The sequence below is a fragment of the Capra hircus genome, chromosome 23 (assembly GCF_001704415.2).
Source record: "Capra hircus breed San Clemente chromosome 23, ASM170441v1, whole genome shotgun sequence".
NCBI classification, from domain to species: domain Eukaryota; kingdom Metazoa; phylum Chordata; class Mammalia; order Artiodactyla; family Bovidae; genus Capra; species Capra hircus.
Window position 1 is genome coordinate 39876095 of NC_030830.1, and position 15601 is coordinate 39891695.

The 15601-nt window shown below is 39.5% G+C and overlaps 1 protein-coding gene across 1 annotated transcript in view; it reads right to left on the reverse strand.

Annotated features, from left to right (window-relative positions):
* Positions 1 to 15601, reverse strand: part of UHRF1BP1 (UHRF1 binding protein 1) — a 72941-nt gene that overhangs the window by 46885 nt on the left and 10455 nt on the right. The window contains exons 2-4 of the mRNA XM_018038710.1: positions 4981 to 5143; positions 4842 to 4880; positions 4044 to 4135 (exon numbers count right to left, since the gene is read on the reverse strand). Of these exons, the coding sequence (XP_017894199.1) occupies positions 4044 to 4135; positions 4842 to 4880; positions 4981 to 5143 (294 nt within the window). The remainder of the gene's footprint in view (positions 1 to 4043; positions 4136 to 4841; positions 4881 to 4980; positions 5144 to 15601) is intronic.

The following is a 15601-nucleotide window of genomic DNA, read 5'->3' on the forward strand; positions in this document are numbered from 1 at the left end:
TATTTTATATTGTTAGGTTAATCATGTTGCCATTATGGCTTGCAATTGTAATTGTCTTTTATTTTTTGTCTGGCTATTGATTACGAAAATTGATAAACATCTTTCACTACTGTGATTACTCACAATGCCATTGTATCATGATTGGTCAACAGAAAAATAATAGAATTCTATATCACTAAAACTACCATTTAATAGAAGATCCTGGAATACTTTTTAAAATTCATACACATACCAGAATTATCTTGGAATTTTTTGAAAAATACAAATGTCCAGCTATTGCTTTTTTTTCCCACCGGAGTTCCAGATATGTTTCTAATGAGCAGCCACGTTTAAAAACAACTGGACTATATGAAGAACTTTTACTTTTATCTAGTTTGTTTCACTTTTTCTATTTCATATTCAGTACTCCCATTTCATTTAGTTTGTTTTCCAATTTCTTCATCTCTTTTTTTTTAATATTCTTTCTCAAGCCTTTATCAAGCATAGTAGAAAAGTTCTTGTATACTTTTATATACATAATATGTATAACATATATATTTTAGAAAAACTTGTAAATTTTTGCCTAACTAAAATATTTAAGACATTTTGATTCTACTTGTTTGACTTAGTATGAATAGAATGCTATTTTTCTCATCTAAAAAAATAGATATGCAACAAGCAACAAAGGTTACTGTGTAGTACAAGGAACTATAGTCAATATCTTATAATAACTTATAATGGAAAATAATTTCAAAAATCATATATGTGTATATGTGTAACTGAATCACACACAAAAAAATAATTCTACTGTTTGAAATTTAGCAATGTTTATCTTTTTGCCAGCTCTTCTAAATGTCCTATGGACATCTAATGATGAAATATGAGATATAAATTTTAAATATATTCATATAGGATATAGAAATAATATAAACTAATATAAATAGAAATCTATTATATTTAAATTATTAATGACATCATTCAAGATGTTCCTATTCTTATTTTTTATGTACTTGATAAAATATTCTCAGAAAAATGTTAACATGTCTCAGTATGATTATATATTTTTTCTTTCCCTTATATTTCTTCTGATTTTTGCTTTGTTTCTTTGTTGTTAGGTGTCTAATGGTTTATGATGTCTATCTTCTATTTTTGCATTTTTAAAATTAATTTATTTTTAAGTGAAACAAAGATGAATATTTTTAATGACAAAGAAGATAGACATCATAAACCATTAGACACCTAACAACAAAGAAACAAAGCAAAAATCAGAAAAATGCAAATAGTAAATCTAAAAAGTTACTCAAAATCCTTTTTCAATTTGAGAAATTCAAGATATTATTATGAATTATTTATCTTTCTTAAAAAATACTTTTTCCCTAGAACTGAAAAGGCTTTAAAGCAGTGACGACCCAATGAATACAATTCTGCCCAGACTATTGTCTCTAACTAAATATTCATAACATTTCTCACTAAAATGAATCAGGTTCCTTGGAGAAATATCTGATTCCAGGTCTGAGGTAAGGATAAAAGAGAAGAGAATAAGAGAAGCCTGATTTGTTCTGTAGAAAAACAGAAAGATTACTGGGATCTTGTCCAAAGGACACAGGTGATATTGAAAGGCTCTCACTGGCCACAGATGGGGACAGATGACCATCAGAAAGAATCATGACTGGAATGGTGTCGCGCAAAGGCATTGTGTACTTGACAGTACACAACAAACCCATCTTATAAGAAAACATAGACATAGGATGTAAAAAATGAAAAAGCACACAAAAAATGAACAATGAATGTAAAATAGTAAATCAACCAGGAAACGTTCAACAGTTTGTTAAAAAGTTAAATCCTCACCTACCATTCCATCCAACTATTCCGTTCCTAGGCATTTAGCCAAGAGAGAGAAAAGCACACGACCTCACAGCAACTTGTATATGAGTTTTTATAGCAGCATTATTTGCAATAGCCAAAAACTGGAAATAAAATGAACATTAACAAGTGAATAGATAACAAGCTGTGATCCACTTACACATGGAATATTACTCGATAACTAAAAGAATGAAGTGGGCTTCCCGGGTGGCTCAGTGGTAAGGGATCTGCCTGTCAGTGCAGGAGACAAGGGTCTGATCCCCCATCCAGGAAGATCCCACATGCCGCAGCGCACAGCAATGAAGCCCCACCACGGCCATATATACTAGATAAATAAGCTGAATACAATACATAAAAGGAGTGAACTATCAACAAACTCAACAGCATGGATAAATCTCAAAATAATTATACTGGATAAAAGAAGCCACTAAAAACTAGTACATACTTCATGATTTCACTTAGAAAACATTATAGAAAATGCAAACCAATCTATACTGACAGAAAGTCATTGCCTGGGGATGGAAGGGGAAAGGGCAGGGAGATCAACAATAGGTTTGAGGGAATGGATATGTTATTATCTTGACTGTGCTGATGGTTGCGTGGACATATACATACATCCAAACTTACCAAATTGTAGACTTTATATATGTACAGTCTATTCTCCCTCAATTACACCTTAATAACGATGTAAAACATAAATGGATTCGAAATGATAAACCGCCTTCACTTTTCCCCACCCAAAAGAAATCTCTTCAGAGATTATTAGGGTGTCAACTCATAAATCTTAAATTTGCTAAATAAAGGTAAAGAATTCAGTATTTATCCTGATATTCCTGTATAAACTGTATTTCAAAGTAATCAAATATTAATAGTTAGTGAAAGAAAGTTCTCTGTAAAGTTTTCTCTACAGAAAATCACAACTAATAAATGCAACAGGAAAAAAGAGCTATAAAATTTCTATTTTCAATCTCATACTGAAATAATAGATCTACAGACAACTATCATCAACGGTTCCTAAACCACGAGGTGAGAGGTAGATGAGGAACTTTTCACAACTGACAAGTCAGGCCAACATCATCTGAATCCACTGGTTAACCTTAACCAAAGGAATATTATGCACCTCCCATTATTTACAGTCGGAAATACATGGTACCATTCATGAAGTATTCTTACCAAGAAAACGAACAAATGAATCAAATCAAGTCTTTAACTACCAAATTAAACATCTTAAATAATACCTCGAGGATCCAATCAGCCAAAACACAAAATATGGGAAATTCTTTAGCAGAAATAATCCAGTTTCTACAAAGAATAAATTACATATAAAAAAGTGTGGGATTGGGGATTGTTTAAAATTACAGAGCTTTATTTTTTAAGGTTTTTCTTCTTTTAAAAAAAAATGCTCTTTGTTTGGGTTTTTTTGGCTGTGCTGGGTCTCTGCTGCTGCGCGGGAACTTGCTCTAGCTGCAGTGAGCAGGAGCTACTCTCTAGTTGCACTGCACAGGCTTCTCATTGCTGTGGCTCCTATTATTGCACAGCAAGGGCTCTAGGCTCATGGGCTTCAGGAGTCATGGTGCACAGGCTAAGTTGCCCCGTGTCATGTGAAATCTTCCTGGGCCAGGGATCAAACCTGTGTCCACTGCATTGGCAGGTAGATTCTTAACCACCAGACCACCAGGGAAACCCTTAAAGAGCTTTAAAAAGCAATATTCCCAAATATAAGGTATGGAGCTCTTTGCAGCCAAACTGAACTGTCAAAAGAAAAAATTTTAGAGACAACTCAGGAAAATTAAATATGAAATAAGTGTTAGATGATATTAAGGAATCCCTATGAATTCTATTAATTGTGATAACAGTATTGTGGAGTCTTTTTCTTTCTTCTCAATCTTCGTTAATGACACATAATACAGAAGTATTTACAGATGGAATCCTATGGTATCTGGGATTTGCTTTCAAGTATTGCAGCGTGTGCATACACACACACTCACAGAGTGGCAGAAGAAAGGTAGAAAAAGAACAGTAAATTGTTGATGATTGTGAAAGTTAGATCTTGGGTGGATGGGGGCTCATTACACTATTCTCTCATTATACTATTTAGTGTATGTCTGAAAATTTCCATAATGAAAAGTTTCTAATTTTTAATTAAAAGGTGATCTGGATCCACTGATACATTGGAAATAATAGGACCCAAAGCAACTAACCTCTGTCCTGAAGCGAGGGCAATGGGAGACTGTCCATTGGGCGGCCGAGGCTCCTCACAGGTCTTCATCTCCACCTCTACCTTATCCAGACACTGAAATAAAAGCCATGGAGAACTAAGCATCTGCACGAAGCCCCACACAGCACAGGCTGTCTCATCCGTCTCTGAGCTCCAGCACCCAGCTGAGTGCTGTGTCCACGGTGGACCAACAATGAATGTTATTCAAATGAATGAACAGACAAAGTAAAATACAAAGAGAGGCCTCATCTTCCCCCTTCCATTTCTATTAACAGCAGAACTCCATGACAAGCATGGGATTAGCTCACAGAAATGAAAACATAAGTCCAAGTTATAGAGATATTACTATTCCTGGGGACTCCAGTCCTTGGGATATATATATATATATATATATATATATGTATCAGTTCCCCAAGGGCTTTTAGCTGAGAATCACCCAACAGTCAACATGAATAAATTTCTAATAATTCCTCCAACAGAAATCCAAAGGAAATGCAAAGATAGAAGCTGGACAGCAAAACTTGTTATAAAAAACAAAATTAAAAGCAAAACCAACTCAGGACTTGTGTCTCAGAGCTACCTGCTCTACTGCACAGCAGTTCTAGAAAAAAACACAGACAACAGTCACCCCATCTCACATAGGAGCTCACAAGCCAGATGGAAACACCCACACTCCCAGAAGGGACAGCCTATCAAACTCCTCCCCATCTTCTCTCAGCTCCTTTAAAACCTTACCCCCACTTCCCCCATTTGATTACTTGCAATCAAGAAAGGCCATTACCAAGCAAATTGGGTGTGTCTTCAACTTTGTCCACTGGATCTGAAAGAGGAAAGCAAAGACTCAGGGCTATGGGAGGTACCCCTCATGAGGGCAGGCCTGCTGGCCAAAGAGAGCAGCAGCCTTCTGACCGCATTCTCACCCGGATCGAGGCCCTGTTGCAGTAGACCCGAGTGATGGCTAGCCAGGTGGGGAGCTCCAGCACATTCTGTAGAACCTCTTCATCCAGCTCCAGATTGGTCAGCTGACCCTCCCCTTTCAGGGTGCTCAAATTGATTTTGTCCGGGGAAAGATTTTTAGTGAACCTGAAAAAAATGATGGTAAGCAGCTATTATTTCCATGGAAATCTGCAAATAAGCATTATAACCAAATAACATGTCTCAATATGGAGAAATGAGAAAGTTAAAGAACAAATGTGGACTAACAACCACACTATCTCCAGACAGTGAACTTAAGAACCTACGGTAACAATTCTGGAGAGACTGTTATAGCCTTTGATATAATTCCCATACAAAACCAGAACAACCAGATAGCAGCTTAACAGCTCATGGTTTAGTTGATAAGTTGTGTCTGACTCTTCTTGCAACCCCATGGACTGCAGCCTGCCAGGCTCCTCTGTCCATAGAACTTCCCAGGCTAGAATACTGGAGTGGGTTGCCATTTCCTTCTCCAGGGGATCTTCCTAACCCAGGGATCAAACCTGGACCTCCGTGATTGCAGGCATTCTTTACCAACTGAGCCACCAGGGAAGCCCTTGAATAACATTAAAAACAAAACTATAAGATAAAGCATCCTCATAAACCCCTATATACAAGCAGGAGGGGAAAACCATTAACAGCCATAAGACATGAGTGCTCTAAGTAGTTGTGCAGATCATCAAAGAGGAAAACAACAGGGTACCAGAGAAATCAGAGAACAGAAGGACCCCAGGATGACCAAGTACTCAGCGAAGAGCAATGTGGACCAATTTGAGAAAAGCAACGGAAGCTGGAGGGGTTTGGGCAAAAGGCCCAAATGAGCCGAAGCAATCTAACCCTATAAACTCATGGAATTCACCAAGGCTCCTTCCTAAGATGGGTCCCCACACTGAGAAAAACTTCTGGGAGAGGAATCCAAACTAAGCAAGACAGAAATGAAGAAAACAGATAGTCCAAATAAAAGTTGGGCAGGGGGTCAGTGGGTTGGGGGGGGTAACAGACCAGGAGGTATCAGAAAGCAAGCCATTATATTTTTAAACTCTATTTGAAACAACAGAAGAGGGAATTCTATGAGGTTAGGATATAAAACAGTAACAGATTACTTACTGGCTTGTTAAGTAGGGTAAAGCAAAACTCCAGATCCTTACATATACCTTTACTGATGTGAAAAAAGAACACAACCATTTAGGGCCTTGCCAAAGGGACTGAACCTGAATGTCATCACACCACTGGGTCCTGTTGCTCATTTGCAGGAAATAGAAAGGAAAACTGCTGAACTGTACTCTAAGTGTGCAATCAGCAGAATCCAGGCCATGGGAAACTCTATACATCAAGGGGCCTGCTACTGCTGCTGCTGCTGCTGCTGCTAAGTCGCTTCAGTAGTGTCTGACTCTGTGCAACACTATGGACTGCAGCCTACCAGGCTCCTCCGTCCATGCAATTTTCCAGGCAAGAGCACTGGAGTGGGTTGCCATTTCCTTCTCCAATGCATGAAAGTGAAAAGTGAAAGTGAAGCCGCTCAGTCGTGTCCAACTCTTCACGACCCCAGGGACTGCAGCCTACCAGGCTCCTCCGTCCATGGGATTTTCCAGGCAAGAGCACTGGAGTGGGGTGCCATCACCTCCTCTGTCAAGGGGCCTGGACATAAACAATTCACACAGGCCTGTCCTCTCACTGTCTCACACTGAATCCCTTCACCTCCTGCCGACGACACCAATTGTATTGCCTATCCTGTTCCTGATGCCAAATGTCTTGCTGTTCACACTGTTCGCTGAACCCAGGGCAGGCAAGGCACAAGCTAAGAGGCTGGAAGAAGACTCAAGGAGCTGTAGGAACTGCAGACACGTTTATTCTCTCCTGACTGGCATGGCAGCCATAACGCAGCCTCTCTCCTGGCTGACGCAGCAGCAGTAGCAGCAGCCACAACATAACCATAACGTAGCCATAACATAACTTCATATAACGTTTAACTATGATGCCGCTCCGATGTAGAAGCAATGCAGCGGCAGCCAGGGCTTTCCTGGCGAGGCTCATACAGGCTACCGCATCAAGTAGCCCGTGACCAAGCGAGTACCTCGTGACCTGCATGCGCAGCGCCGTAAGTGGCCTCAGCTGTCACATAGCCCTGCGGAGTCACTGTTTGCAGCACACGGGGTGAGAGGCGTGAGAGCGTGGGGCCAGAGAGCCTGACCAGCGCCATCCTGTTAACTGCCCCACACACGCTGTCTCCAGCCCTCGCTCCTATGCTCTCGCCACCCACCCCTCTTCCTGGAGCACCTCACCATGATTTGCCATTGAAGACTCAACTCTGACTTCCCACTGAGACCTTCTTTCCTTAACTGCTTCAAAGTTAAACTTCACGTTAAACTCGTACCTTCTACATCCCTGGAATCTGTAACACACATTTAGGTCATCATCAGAGAGGGTCTTGGGTGTTCTCTCATTTTCCCATATGTAACCACTGCTATGCAGTTACATGTTAAGCCCTGTGAGGTCAGGGCTGAGTGTTAGCCACCCCTCCTGATAACATGGTTACCTGACAGAAGACCAGGGTTCCTGGATACCTTGTAGCCAACTGCCCTGCTGACTGACTACTCCCAGCTCCCTTCTCTCATCTGCTGGCTGGATCAACCTCAGGCCAGGTCCTCACAGCATAAGCCCTGCATGACCAACTGTCTGACGAATCTCACCTGTGTAAGTTCTCACTGCTGTTGCCTCTCACACTCTTTTCTAGCCAATAATGAATTCCACTTCTCCCTCCATCTGTAACTATACTTAGCCCTTGCACATATTAGATGCTAATAGTTGAATTTATAGTTATATGTTGTATACCAACTTTTTTTCCCACACACATCCTTTCCGTTCTATTAAGCAGTGTTTCAGCGTTTTTAGTTTCCCTTGAACCCTAAAATCATGACTGGCAAGAGTTTTATCTCTACACTTTTGTTTCATGGTGATTAACATGATACTATGTAAAAGGGCTCTGTAACAGTTTTTTAAATGATAGTAAAAAAAAATTAGAAGTTTAAAAACACACAGTACTGTATGATATTAAGAGACACATAGAAATGCACTCGCATGACAACAACAAATTCTGCAAAGTGCTTGCCTGGGACATGGGGAGGGGCCCACAGGAAGTGTCGCCTGTACGGTCAGCGCTTATTTCTCAAGTTGGGAGGTAACTGCATGGCTCCTCACTATATTACTGTTTATACCTTTCTGTATGGCAAATATTTTACAATAAATCTACCTAAGATTTCTAGCAGTGACCTACTGTATATATATACTGTTGGGAGAGCTACTCCTCCATGGGTCTCTCACATTCCTGCATGTCTTGTTGGGTAAGAAAAACACAAAACCCATGACCCTGCCCACTCCTCACCCAAGCCCCTTCTCAGGGTTGTGTTAGGAGAGAGCAGCTTTGAGGGATGGTGCGATGTTCCTCTCCAGTACAAAGGACGGGCTTGCTTACTATGTACTATGAAAGCAATGGATTCCCCAAACTCAGGGCCCCACTGCCATAGCGCACGCACAGGCATCCAGCTGGGCCCGTTCATACCACTCCCGTGGCACCTGCGGGGCACAAGGGGAGCCAGCGCAAGCCTACGTTTACACTGCTTGCAGGGCCGTGACCAATAAAGTCCTTTCTCTCTGGCCCAGAGGTCTTGTGCTCGGCCAGCAACCACGGGCCGGGTGGGCTATTAGCATCTAAACAGGGGGAAATAAAATCCTAGCCCTTTACACACACTTTTACTGACTTTAATTCGTAAAAAAATTTAATCAACAGTTACTGAGTATGAATCTATATTATTCTCTGAACTAAAAAAAATAAGTTTTCTATTATAACTCCTGTTCTCTGAAAACTAACTTGCCACAGAGGGAAAGAGAATTCCTCTTTTCCTATAAAGCATGGCCACCTAGGAGGAAACAGGACTGGGTGTGAAAGAGAAAAAGAGAACAATTCAAAGTACTTTCACTACGTAAAACAACTGAAAGTAAAGGAAGACACAGCACAACCCCCCGAGGAACCAAGAGGAAACAGTCTTGAAAGATGGAAAGAAAAGCAGAAAACAGAACTCAACATTATTTACATAGAATCGCTAGGTACCAGGTGGCTTTCTTTTTCAAGCCCCTTTTGTATTTAAATAGCATATTACAATTATTTCCTTCCAGCATCCTTCCTTTACTCTTAAGTATTCAGTGAAGCCACCTCAGCTTAAAATGGGGGTGGGGCACCCTTCAGAAGAAGCTAATTCTTGAAGACATAAAATTAATTTTGAGGGCTGTATGTCTCCTCTCTCCTCTGCACAAACTCTGATAAGACCCTACCTCCCCACCTCACCTAAGAATCATGGTAGGAGCGAGACAGGGTAAGGATCCTTTTAATATACAGGAGCCGGGAGGAAAGGCTAAGAATCACTAAGATAAGCTAATTTTGCATCTGATAAAAAGCTATTTTCAAGAAAAGTGACAGAAACTTTTTCAAGTATGTTTCTCTCTGAAAAGAGGAACATACTTCAAATAAAACGAAACAAACACAGACAAGAATAAGTTATACTGCTTATTAGCACTGACATTCTCAGAGTGCCCAAACAGGTACCATGTATCTATGCAAAACCTAATCTTATTTGTGTGCTCAATTGCTCAGTCATGTTTGACTCTTTGTGATTCCCTGATTGTAGCCTGCTAGTCTCCTGTGTCCATGGAATTTCCCAGGCAAGAATACTGGAGTGGGTTGCCATTTCCTACTGCCGAGGATCTTCCCGAGCCAGGGATCGAACCCACGTCTCTGGTGCTTCTGCATTGGTAAGCAGATTCTTTACCACCAAAACACCTGGGAAGCTCAACCTTATCTACAGCTCTATAAAAAATAAACATAATTTTTCATTTTTTCAAGCCTTGAAACATTTTTTAAGTACATTTTACTTTGTACCAAGCACTCTGAAAAGGAACATTATCTCAATTAGTCTTCCCAATACCCCATATGAAATATGCATCATTATCCCCATTTTAAAGAAAAAGAACATGAGGTTCAGATATAAAGTCATTTGCCCAAGGTGAACAGGGCAGGAAGAGGCAGGGCATGAACCCAGCTCTGCTCACTGGACTCCCTTCTACTAACATCTTCGCTTAGTAATATATTCCTTCAAAACACATCTGGCACAGAATAAATTTATAAGCTATCTCAGAAATGGTAAGAAGACATCCTTTCCCTTTTTACAAACTACCATGGCTGTTTAGCTGCTTAACCTGTATAAGAAGAAAAAAAATTTTTTGTGGGGGGAGAAGGGGATAAAGTTACAGTGTACCTCCATCAAAGACCTTTCTGCACTTCACCCACTCAATCAGATTAATAAAACCTTTCTTGAGTATGCCCAGAGCTAAGTCACCAGCATTCTAGCAGTAACGCCCAGTCTCTACCAAGACACTGACAAGGGACCACAGAGGTTACTGTGCTATCAGCTCTGTGATCAAACATGCAAGTAAGTCAGTAAGCATCAAAAACTGAACAAACAAAACGACCCAGAGTTCTTTAATTATGCTCTAAGGACTGCTGACAGTACAGGCAGGTTTGCTGGACCACCAGGGGCTGTTCTCCCATAATAGTGATAATGATATACATTTGTTTCATTTTTTATCAATCAACTTTTAGGAGACAACAAAAAAACAGATATTACCTAACTGCTTCTCAAAAATGCAGTAAGAATTTCTCAACTGATTTTGCCTGTATTTTATCATAATAACAAAGAATAGCTAAAAAGATGATCCATGGGTCCAGTCATTGTCAGGGAGGTTTGTGGAGGTCTGCTCAACCAAGGAAACCACTGACCTGAGATCTAATCTCAAACTATCCAACAATCTCTGGCACAAATTTCATTCAGTATTGCGCTCCTTATCCACAATGATATCACTAAGTCCAAAGGTGGCTGAAAAGGCTAATGGAAGCCTGCTATTTATTGCACTTCAAGAATGTGGGAAAACATTTTCTGGCCATCTGTTACTGTTACAAAGCATAGAGGCTAAGATGAAATCAAGATGGAAAAACAGACTTGGATCAAGTTTCATTTCTCCCAGAGCACTGCAATTTGCTGAAGAGATAGCAGAGAAAGGCATCCCAGACATCTCTATGAAAATGGACCACAATGTTGGGAAGTGACAATTCTTAGATTTGGAGAGTCGCAGAATTTCATAGCTAGAAAGGCATCTTAAATACTCTCTTAGTCCAAGCCTATAATTTGCAAGTGGAAAAAAAAAAAACAAACAAAACCTGCAGTATCTATTTAAAATGTACTGTTTTTAAGTATATTCACATAGATGCAAAACCATAGCCTTAATCAAGTTTAGAACATTTTCACTACCCCCAAGGAAAAACAAAAACAAAAACAAACGCTGCAGCTATCATTCCTAATCTCCCCTTGCCTCCCAAAGCTAGACAACTGTCCTTCTATTCTCTGTCTCTATAAATTTGCCTATTCTGGACACTTAATATAAAGGGAACCGTAAAATACGTGGTCTCTGTGACTAGCTTCTTTCACTCCGTGTATTGCTTTCAAAGTTCATCCATGTTGTAATATGAATCAGCACGTTGTCCTTTTTTTTTTAATATAGCCAAGAATATTCCATTGTATGAATAGATCACATTTTGCTTCTCCATTATCAGTTGATAGACATGTGGGTTATTTCCACTTATGGAATACTATGAGTAATGCTACTATGAAAATGCAAGTACAAGTTTTTATGTGGACTTAACAACTTTATTTCTTTTATATATACACTTAGAATTGCTGGTTCAAATGGTAACTGTTTTACTTTTTAAGTAACTGCTACATTGTTTTTCAAAGTGGCTTTTCAATTCTGTAATCCCACCAGCAGTATTTGAGAGTTCTAACTTCCCCACATCTTCATCATCACTTGCTGTCGTCTTTTTTTTGTTATCGCCATCCTAGTAGCCATTGTGGTTCTGATTTCCACTTCCCTGATGGTCTCATGATGTTGAATATCTTTCTGTGTGTATGTGGCCATTGGCGTATCTTAAAGAAATATCTATTCAGACACTTTGCCCATTTTGAACTTGGTTACTTGTTCTTTTCTTTAGTTGTCAGCCATTATTTCTTCAAAGAAAACTTGTCTTGTTTTAGTTATCTACTACAGCATAATAAACCACTCTTAGTGTTATAAAACAGAAAGCATTTTATTAAGTTCACATATTCTGCACACTAGAAATCTATTCATGAATAACTGGGATTGCTTTGCTCTGATTCACGTATCAGAAAAACCAGGGAGCTCCTGGACTCCAAGTACCTATATTTTAATATTGTTCCATAGTCACCAAGGCTCTGTTTTTGTTTTTCAATCTTTTCTGTTCTTCAGAGTAGATAATTTCTATTCCTCTATTTTCAAGTTCACTGACCATTTCTTTAGCCATCTCCAACCTGCTGCTGAGAATCAACTTTTCATTTTGGATACTGTACTTTTAAGTTCTAGATTTTATATTTTTGTTTATATATATATGTGTGTGTATATATATAATCCATTTCTCTGGGGAGAGTCTCCATTTGTTCATTCATTACTACCAAGTTTGCTTTAAAGTCCTTATGTGGTGATTTCAACATCTGAGTCATCTTGGGATAATTTCTATTGACTGCCATTCTCTGGACAATGAGTCACAGAGCCATTCAGTTAGTATCGTATACTAGACATTATGGAGATTCTGGATTCTGCCAATTTCCCTCCGAAGAATTTTGTTTTCTTGGGCAATCAACTCGGGCTAGATTCATACTCCAAACTCTGTCCTTTCTGCAGTGGATGAAGCTGAATTTCAGCTCAATTGTTTCAGCCTTCAACCATCGCCTTTTCCAAGCTCCATGGAGTCTCCCCCCATGCATGTCAAGGATTAAAGCAGATTTTAGGGCTTCTCCTTCTTTGTTCCCTTCTTTCTAAGATGTATCCTTTTATTTTCCTGTCTCTCTTATAGCCCTGTATTCCACCCTCTGACCCCCCAAGTAAGACTGTATGACTGAAGACTTTTGCTTGAGTGGGTGCTAACCATCACCCATCAGAGTGTCCTCAGGCAAAAAAGCTATAGAAATGAGAATCTTACCTCGTATGATCCATATCTTTCAAGTCTTCTGTCAGTTTCTGCCTCATTTTATCACTCTTCAAGGTCTTCGAGTAGTTGCTTTTTATATACTACCTTGAGTTCATAATTGTTACAAGAGGGAGGCTTTGGTCGATATAAGATATTCCTATATTGTTAGAAGTAGCTTTTCTGCTAGCTCTCATTATGTTCTCCCCAAGAGACAACCATGATGTGAGTCACCAAAAATACATATGACTGGACATGCACAAACACACCCTCTCAGAGCAGGGCAGTAAAGAGTAATAGATAAGTTATCTTCTCGGTCTGCTGGTGAAGTGCTTGTCGTAAAATTGTAAAGCAATATAAAAAATGTATAAGGAAAAAATAACAGTTTCCACTATACAGAAGTAATTATATATGTATATAGACAGTAGCTGGGCTTTCTTAGAGATTAAACAACAATAGATGGTAGTTATATATGCAGACAGACAATTACTATATATATATATATATATCCTACTAAAATTGCTTCTTTCTTCAGTGAATGCCTTGGGCATTTTATAATGTCATATTTTTTTAATGTTTTTTTTTAAAATAATTAGAGAGTAAATCTATAAACAATACCTCTGTATAGATACACTACAATTTATTTAATAAAATCCCTACTGATTTATGTTCATTTCATTAAATAGCCTTTTTCACTTGTCTGATTCCTTCTGTAGGATGAATTCATAGACGTGAAACTGCAGAGTCTACATTTTGACAGATATTGCCAAATTTCCTATCACAGACATGATACTGATTCATACTCTCAACAATTATAACCAATAGTTCAAATCTCCCCATTCCAAGGGTAGCTTGGTCATTTGAAGCACTCCTATTTACCCTAATCCCCATCCCAGAATTTTGGACATTCTAGAGAGGCTCTCCTTCCTTAATTCCTAACAACAGTCCTAATGAACATTCTAATTCCCTCCTCTAAGCCTGAAGCCTTGCTAGTCTTGTTTCGCTGAAACACTAATAACTGGATCTGGTTTGATCCACTTTTCTTCTAGAGTTGAATATTTGTAAATTGGCCTACTGGGGCTTCCCTAGTGTCTCAGACTGTAAGGAATCTGCCGGCAATTCAGAAAACCTGGGTTCAACTCCTGGGTTGGGAAGACACCCTGGAGAAGGGAATGGTAACCCCCTTCAGTATTCTTGCCTGGAGAATCCCATGGAGAGATGCATCTAGTGGGCTTCAGTCCATGGGGTCGCAAGAGTCGGATCCGACTGAGTGACTAACACAACAACAAACTGGCCCACTAGCAAAGTAAGACACGTTACCTATCGATTCCTCATCTAACTGCATGTTAACATATTTGACCACCACCTAGAATACGGCTGCAATTTCTTATTCATCATCTTTTCTACATACCTTTTTTTAAAAAATGCTTTTTTTAGGCCATGTTATGTGCATGCAGGATCACAGTTCCCCGGTAAGGGATCAAACTCACACTGCCTGCATTGAAAACATGCAGTCTTAACCACTGGACCATCATGGAAGTCCCAACATACTCTAACTGATCATTCTAGAATTAGGACTGAGATGGGGGATCTTCATCAGCTGTAATTCAGAGATAGTGCCCTCTGCCCTCTCAATTAATTCTTCAACCACTCAGTCCCCATAGAGACTGGGTCCCAGGTTCTTTACCCTACACTGGTCTTAAAGATATTACACCTCATGACTAATGTTAGAAACATTTGTCATCCTAATATATTCCCCTTAATTTCCTTTACTTCCATGTCATGACAATTTTCAAACTTAAATCAAGAGTAGGAATTAATGAATATTGTATTTCTAATTTCAAAACCTACACAGGCTCTTGGTTTCACCAAAGTGAAAGTGTACTTGCTAATGATCAGAAAAGGAAGGCCTATTCCACTAACGGGCATTGTTGGTTATTCACTATTGAATGAGAACAGATATTTCTTTGTAGTAAAGCCTTAAACAGCTATTTAGAGAAGTATAGCAGGGAGATTATCTAAGTTTTAAAAACTGCCCAAGGAGAAACTAAGGAAAAAGGAAAATCATACCATACACTGAGGGTGTCCTTACTTTTTAAGCACAACTGGCCCTAATTTTGACCAAAATATATGCTTATTTTAACAGGCATAGACTGCTCAAAGTGATTTCTTTCACATCTGATGGTGGAAGGAAAGCCCTGTCAAAACCTTTGAGTCATTTCCCCTACAGAGATCATTTAATAAACAAACACCTAAGATAGCTTCCCAGGTGGGGCGAGTGGTAAAGAATCTGCCTGTCAACGCAGGAGATGCAAGAGACGTGGGTTCAATGCCGGGGTCGGGAAGATCCCCTGGAGTAGGAAATGGAAGCTCACTGTAGTATTCTTGCTTGGAAAATCCCACGGATGGAGGAGCCTGTTGGGCTACAGTCCAGGAGTCACAAAGAGTCGGACACGACTGAGTGCACGTGCACGCACACA